General features: G+C 41.8%; 1 protein-coding gene across 3 annotated transcripts in view; it reads left to right on the top strand.

The window, feature by feature from the left end:
- Positions 1-7,840, top strand: part of LOC101861321 (ceramide phosphoethanolamine synthase) — a 52,825-nt gene extending 44,985 nt beyond the window's left edge. For all 3 annotated transcript variants that reach the window (XM_005109307.3, XM_005109308.3, XM_005109306.3), the window contains exons 2-5: positions 1,279-2,197; positions 2,845-2,967; positions 4,494-4,574; positions 5,860-7,840. In XM_005109307.3, the coding sequence (XP_005109364.1) occupies positions 1,279-2,197; positions 2,845-2,967; positions 4,494-4,574; positions 5,860-5,883 (1,147 nt within the window). In that variant the 3' untranslated portion in view covers positions 5,884-7,840. The remainder of the gene's footprint in view (positions 1-1,278; positions 2,198-2,844; positions 2,968-4,493; positions 4,575-5,859) is intronic.
- The last annotated feature ends 295 nt before the right edge of the window (positions 7,841-8,135 follow it).

The following is an 8,135-nucleotide window of genomic DNA, read 5'->3' as shown; positions in this document are numbered from 1 at the left end:
TGTGTGTGTGTGTGTATACATCATCGGGGGTACACTCTCACACTCTCACTAGCCGTCCGACTGCATTATTCACCACAAAACCCCCCATGACTGCTGAGTCACCCACAACTACATGTACATCTGTGCCGTCTCTCACATCAACCCCAATTCTTATCTCCCCGACACAACATTTGTTGCCGGCTTTTTGTGGGTTTTTGAAAACCCATTGAGGACTTGCATTCTAGCTATTCAACAACGCCTGAAGAATTGCTTGCTTTTGTGGCGCGTTTAAAAAAAAATAAGCGAAAGCAGAAACAAAAACACGAAAAAATCGCACCAAAAGCCGATCTTCTTTATCCAAACATGTTTTTCTAAAAAAATATTTCTATTGTGATTTCTTTGTCTGAAATATAAAAGAGGAAAGCAACAACATGCATTCTTAAAAGGAAATATGCAAATTTTTGTTTTCGATTTTTGCACGATGGTTCAATGTGTACGGCAACATTTGCTGTTGTTTGTTGTTTTTTGTTTTTGTTTTTAGTTTGGCTTGCTTCTTCTGTCCGATCAAACATCTATCGTCCTCATTTCTCCTGCGTTTTTGTTGTGTTTGTTACTCTTGTAACTCCTAATCTTCGGCACTTATATGACCCAGCTGTATTGCAAGTGCCGTAGAAAAAAATCTTTCTAAAACAAAGAATTAACCCCATGCATTGGAGAGACGCTATAACACGATGTTACAGGCGTTCTCGCAAATCTCACAGAAAAGACAAAAATCGATTGTTCTGACCGCAGGGCATGCCATACAGACCGCCTTGTGTCGCCGTGTGTGAAAGTCTACTCAAGAAAAGTACCGTAGCGAAGAACTTTTCTTTTACTGTATCGCTCTATTTCACAGACAGAGCACGGTTGCTCGTTGTGAATTTCTTCTGAAAATGAGTTTTGAATCATGAGGATGAAAAAACATGCACGCAGAAAAACCTTTTGTGGACTGGTTGCGGGTTCTCTGGTGTTATACTCCTGCTTTCCTATCAAACATATTTCGTCCTTTTCTCTCTTTTTTAAATTATTGATTGATTGATTGGTTGAATGGTTTTATTAATTATTTATGTATTTTTTAAAATTTACTTATATAATAATATATATTAGGGTATGTTACTGTTTGCTTTATTCATACCTCTTCTTTTCCTCACTAATACACATGTATTCCCTCTTTGAGTTGCAAATGCCTTAATACTCTTACTAAAACGACATTTTCTGTCACTGTCTTAAAGTGTTTGTTTGTGTGTGTGTCTCCCCCAGACAAAGATCGGCGGCCTGTGTCCTGTGTCCGTGCCCCCAGCTGACCGCCTACTGGAGCCCTCCCCCCAGCTGCTGTCGGCGCGTGTGCTGTGAGGGACCCTCCAAGATGGCTCTCCTAGGTTCGGGCGTGTTCCGCGATGCCAAAAGCACGTGCATCTTCCTCGCCGTGCTCCTGCTGGCCTACTACTTCGTCATGGATATCATACTCTTCATGAGGTTCCGCACGGTGGATATTGTTCAAGACTCGCAGGCCGGAGACCCGTCAGAGCTGTACTCACCCTTCACGCATCTTTCGGTGAAGTCGCTCATGAACGACCACACGAGCCAGTACATCATCTCCCCCTCTGCCGAGTATTTCGACTACTTCACGCACTTCTCCACCGTTTTCAGCTTCATCACCCCCAACATCATCTCCTTCACCCACCTCTTCCTGGGGTTTCTCTCCGGGAAGTTTGTGGCGTCCGAGAACCTGCACGACCGCCGGATCGGAGTTGTCATCTTCCAGGTCCGGACCTGGCTGGATGCTTTTGACGGCGTGGTGTACCGCTCGCAGTCCAACACGCATCTCCAGTTCCAGTCCGTCCGCAACACGGCGGGATACTACATTGACACGACGTGCGACGCCATCGGAGGGGTGTTCCTCTCCTTCGGGATTCTCTTCTATCTATGGAAGCGGTTTGACCCTTACAAGCAAGAGCTCCCGTCTTGGAACAAGGCCCAGGAGGCCGGGGTCAAGACTGGGTTGCCTAGCAACGGTCACAGTTTGGGCGGTCTCCGGGAGACGTACAGCAAGAAGTACCTGTTCTGGAAGGTGTTCTGCTACGGTTTGTGTCTGGCCTGTGCCGGGAAGTTCTGGGACCTGATCGTGGGAGACTTTAAGGACACCCTGCAGGTGCCCATCAAGGACCCTGAGACCTCGGTATGTTCTGGTTATTTGTGTCTATGTGTTTGTCTGTGGTGTGTTTGTCTGAATGTACAGGTGTATTGTTCGGCAGTGGGTGGTTGGCGGGTGCTCTGGTGTGGTTTGCTCCTTTCCTTTCAAACATCTTTCGTCCTGATCTCTCCTCCTCCTTTTTGATGTTTGCTACTCTCTTGTCTCACCTCTAATCTTCGGCACTTATATGATCTTATTGTGTTGCAAGTGCCGTAAAACTCTTACTAAAACTAAACCTATGTATTGTTTCCTTCTGTTTGATTGTGATATTCTCTCTGTATGTGTGTGTGTGTGTGTGTTTGTATGTGTGTGTGTCTTTGTGTTTGTCTGAGTGTAACAATGTATTGTTTCCTCTATGTGTGTGTTTGTGTGTGTGTATTTGTGTTTGTTTGAATATACTAATGTAGTGTTTCCTTTGTGGTTAACAGTTTTATTCTCTATGCGTGTTGCAGCAACTGTAGTTCCAGCTGTCTCTATATTATGTTTGTCTGAATGTAATGATGTATTATTTCTTCTGTGTGTGTATATATGTGTGAGTTTGTGTATGTGTATGGATGGGTGTTCATGTGTTTGTCGGAATATACTAATGTAGTGTGTTGTTAAAACAATCTTATTCTCTATGCGTGTTGCAGCAACTGCAGTTTCAGCTGTGTCACTCGACCACCACTGTGTTTATTTTCTACCTGTGGAGGATTCTGGAAGGACAGGCTTTGCTGCAGTACATACTCATACCCATCTGCCTGGACAAAATCTGGGTACGTCTTTCTGTCTCTAGATTTTATTTCTCTTCTCTGCGTCCTTCTTTGTCACGCTGTCTAGTTTTGTAGCTCTCTTTCATGCTCTGTCACTTGCTGTTACATTTTGTCCATTACTTTTACACTCTGTCACTCTTTGTCTGTCTCTGTAACTTTACTCCCCTTTTCTCTTTGTCTGTCTCTGTCTGGTTTTATAGCTCTCTTTCCTGCTCTGTCACTCTCCACCAAGTGGGTGGTTGGCAGGTGCTCTGGCGTGGTTTGCTCCATCTTTCCTATCAAACATCTATCGTCCTTATCTCTCCTCCTTCTTTTTTTGTTTATGTTACTCTCTTGTAACACATCTATTGTTTGCCTTTATATGACTTTATTGTGTTGCAAGTGCCTTAAACTCTTACGAAAAGAAAATTTCTCCACCATTTTCTGTTGCAATATTATTATTTATGAGAGGCTACTCTGCCAAGACAATCTGGGTACATCTTTCTGTCAATCTCTGTTACCCTCTGTCAGATTGTCTTTCTCTGGAATGCATAGACACTCCATGACAGTTCCTAACATGCTATGTTAGTTTCTGTTGCTGTTCGTCTCTCTCTCTGCTATAGCCTCAAGCCCATATGTGTGTGCAAAATCTGGGTACATCTGTCTGTCACTCAGTCACTCCATGGTCTACTCTTGGTAATTCCCTGTCACTTTGTGTTATTCCCGTACGGTAAATCCTCTTGCCTGTCTGCCTGGACAAAATCTGGGCATATTATTTTGTCACGGTCTGTTTCTCACTGTTACTTTCTGTTTCACACTGTTACTTTCTGTTTCTCACTGTTACTTTCTGTTTCTCACTGCCATTTTCTGTCGCTGTGTATGTCCCACTGTCAGTCACTTTCTGTTTCTCACTGTTACTTTCTGTTTCTCACTGTCTTTTTCTATTTCATTTTGTTATCATTTGTCAGTGTCTGTAACACTTTCACTCTCTGTCTCACCCCACCACCCATATCTCACTCTCTGTTTCGTGGGTGGTTGGCGGGTGCTCTGGTGTGGTTTGCTTCTTCTTTCCTATCAAACATCTATCGTCCTTATCTCCCCTTCTTCTTTTTTATGTTTGTTACCTCTTGTAACACCTCTAGTCTTCTGGCGCTTATATGACCTTATGCAGTTGTGAGTGCCGTAAAACCTCTAATAAAACTAAAAACATCTACCGTCCTTATCTCCCCTTCTTCTTTTTTGTGTTTGTTTGTTACTCTCTTGTAACACCTCTAATCTTCTGGCACTCGTATGACCTTATGCAGTTGCGAGTGCCGTAAAACGTCTACTAAAACTAAATTAAAAATCACACCACCACCCTCTGTCACTTTCTGTTTCACACTCCACACTCTCTTATCTCACTCTCTGCTTCACACCGTCATCTGCCATTGTGACTGACTCATTTTCATACTGTCTACACGACTTAACACTTTTTTTGCGCTTGTATTTTTGTCTGAATTTGCTTATAATTTTGAATGCTGAAATGTATGTTTGTTTGTTTGCCTTTCCAGGAATTCCTGAACTACACACAGTACATCTTACTGGTCATCATTGTTGGCCTCTACATCATCAGCTTGCTCTATATTCGACATGTGAGTAGAAGCTAATCGCCACCTCAGAATTACAAAGTTCTATCTTGACGTTTTTGGCCATTCTGAGTTACTAAGACCGTGAATTCAGAAAACCAGATAAATGTTCAATCTGCTCTATCAAAATCATAAGATAATTCGGAGTCGTTATCAAGATTTTCAAAGTATTGTATTTTTTAAAAAGTTTGACGTGATATGAAAATTAAAATCCTTGACGTCAAATTTCTAAAAGCTAAGTACTGAGCAGATAGATATTTGTAATTCTGAGGTAACGATGTATATGTGTGTCCTCAGTGACACAGCAGTCACAGTGACCCTAGAAATAATAACGCTTCTATGGATATAATATTCTTGTTTGAAAATGTGTCGCTGTCAGTCTAAGGGAGATGTAAAAATGAGGTTAATAATAATGATGATAAGATATATGACATTACTATAGAGCCCCCCCCATATAGATTAAAGTACTCAGGCTCTGAGCACTTTACGATTGTAACTAGCGTGAATAGTGTATTAGATTCTCCTTAATAAGCTACCAATATTTCCCAGATCATGATCCTGCTTTTTTCATTTTTGACAGTAAAATTACATTTGTTGGGTGATGAATAATGAGAGTATTTATTATTTTGGAATTGAAGGGTAGGAAAACCTGAAACAGAAAATCAGCGATGACACTGGACATTTTGTTTCACTGTGACAAACCTCTCAGAATTAATGAAAATAGGCAGCTTTTATAGAAACACTCGAGCCTGTTTGAAAACAAGCTCTGAGCATTGTATAGCTATTGTTGTGACCCCAGTAGACCCTAGTACACTCAGAAACAACCTGAACACGGCTTAAAGCAACACACTGACAAATTCTTTCGCCATCCAAAGCCACATACCCATTCCCACCGGATGGCTTAAGGATTATTTGTTTTATATGTCTTTCCCATGGACACAATGGATCAAACATGTGACCTTTCGATTGCAAGCCGGACAGCCAAACCACTAGACCACTGATGCCAAGAGCATTGAAAATTAGCAGTAATTATGACTTCCCCTTGTCCTTCAGTACCATTGATAACATTAGATGGCACCTTTAAGCCCATAAATGGAAAATTGAACAATGGTTCTAACTTTATTTTGTTTACCACCGAATCTGATATTTATTTTGTTGCACAAATGCCGGGTGTTCATTTTATATGGATGAGACTATAATAGTTTCCTTTGTGTTTGCATTTTAAAAAATTGTTGATTACATGTTCGTTAACATTTCTGTTATTTGGTTGTTTTCTGTTGTTTTTTTCCAGTTGCGCACTTTGCTGCACCTATAGCCCCTCCCACCTTCCACCACCCCACCCCCATCTCCTCCCACCCACAAGCCTGTGTCTACTGCCTTCTACCCTGAGCCTCAGCCGACAGCTACCCCAGACACGATCAACAACTCGTGGCCGATAGATCATTATCCTCGCAACATGGTCATCTCAACACATTGTCAAAGCAACATAGCCGACAACACATAGTCAACACACGTAGCCGACAACACATAGTCAACACACAAGGCCAACACGTGGTCAATGCGACATGGCCAAAAACACATGATCAACACAGCATAGCCGACTCAACTTATGATCTACACAACATGGCAGACAACACATAGTCAATGCGACATGGCAGACAACATTGCCGACAAAACTGGACATGCAACATTGACAAGTCAAAATGACCAACACCATATGCTCAACAAATTGGCCTACTCAACATGACAACATGACAGGACCAACTTTGGCCGACACTAGATGACCAACATTGGAAAATCAGCATGGCCAACACAACAAGACCAAGGATGGGCCAACAGAACTTGATCAGCTTGTGGCCTATACGACATAATTAACCATGGCCAACTCAGCATCATGACTGGCACAACATGGCAAACTGTGGCCAAGTGAATGTGACCAAGTGAACATGGCAGATGTGAGATGAGTGGAGACATCTACTGGCTCTTGTCGCATAATTATTTACATATTTCGAACACCTGTGATTGGCTGGGAGCTGTATGAGCAATGTTTAGGACAGTTTCTCTCAAAGTGGTTGCTATGGAAACAGAATACTGTCTGCCCTACACTGTCTTTTCATAACAAATAATTTGATGATTGTCTGTGATCAGTTTGAAGTTGAAATTGTACTTTTTCTGATGTTTTGGTAAAAATTGGACATGGTTGAATAGCACTGGTGGTTGAGAGATATTTGCTGTTTAGATGCATAATAATAATGTTTACCCATTTTATTTTTCTGAACTGTGGTTCCTTGATAGATATACTTTGATTCCTTGGTGAAAATGACAGATTTTGTCTGTTTTCATTGCAGAAATGATGAACTTTGAAGCACATAATTTTGACATTTGGGTCTGGCAAGGCATGAATGTGCTCAGATAGAAGCGTCTGGGGATAATCCACATTTTCTAATGTACTTTGTGAGAAATTCAGAACAAGAGTGATATTGAAGTGAAGGTTATAGTTATTTTTGGTGCTTCTCCTGTTGCCTTTGAGTCTCAAAAATCTTGTTAAAGTACGTTTGGGTCTGGAGATTGCCCCCCCTCACAGGACATGTGCAACCTGGTTTTCTGTACGTCAGTTGCTAGATTCAGTCAAAGATAACACGAACACAGAAAACTCAAAATCACAGATAGCTTGTTCAATTTTCCATTCCCGACTGAGGCCTCTTTAATTTTTCGTTCTTGGTTATCCTGAATTATAGATGTGCATCAAACACATTTGTCGACCTTCTACTTGTTTGAGTTAGTTGTGCCCAAATTTATGTAGGCTATACCAAGGGTGCGCTGGGGCGTGCGTTTAGTTGACAAAAGGGTAAAGATAGTCGGTCACTATCAGGTGTGCACTCTTGTACAGAAGGGTAAGCCCTGACATGGGTACTCCAGGGTCTACACACAGAGTATGACGACCAGCAGGAACCTACAATTTCGCAGCATTCGTGAACTGGTTCTCAGTTTCGTTTTTCAGGTGGTTGTCAGTATTCCCTTTGCCCTCCTATCTCTCTTCTCTCTATCTTTTGAAGAGCAAAAATTATACAAGAGGCTTAATTCCCAGTTTGTGTGATCTAGCAATTAACAAAAGAGCTTATGGTGTGTGTGCACTGGCCTAATTTCAAGTCACGTAGCTTGATGTTGAGATATACGTTCAAATTTTCCAAATTTTCGACATAATATGTCTCTCTCTCTCTCTCTCTCTCTCTCTCTCTCTCTCTCTCTCTCTCTCTCTCTCTCTCTCTCTCTCTCTCTCTCTCTCTCCCCCCCCTCTCCCTCTCCCTCTCTCTCTCCCTCTCTCTCTCTCTCTCTCTCTCTCTCTCGCTCGTGTATGTTGTTCCATACTGCGCTCATGTGTTTCCAAGAGTGAAATAATGTTTTATGGTTTTGCATGTCTATGAGAGGATATTGACCTATACTGTTTTGTTCAGGATACAGAGATGGTGAGGCTTTGCTGGTTTGAGACAGTCCATGTCATTTTCATTTTGTTGTCATAATATATTATCATGTCATTATGACATATTATCTTGTCATTATCATGAC

Source organism: Aplysia californica, unplaced genomic scaffold, assembly GCF_000002075.1.
Source record: "Aplysia californica isolate F4 #8 unplaced genomic scaffold, AplCal3.0 scaffold00763, whole genome shotgun sequence".
Lineage (NCBI taxonomy): Eukaryota > Metazoa > Mollusca > Gastropoda > Aplysiida > Aplysiidae > Aplysia > Aplysia californica.
This window is presented reverse-complemented; position numbering and strand designations above follow the sequence as displayed.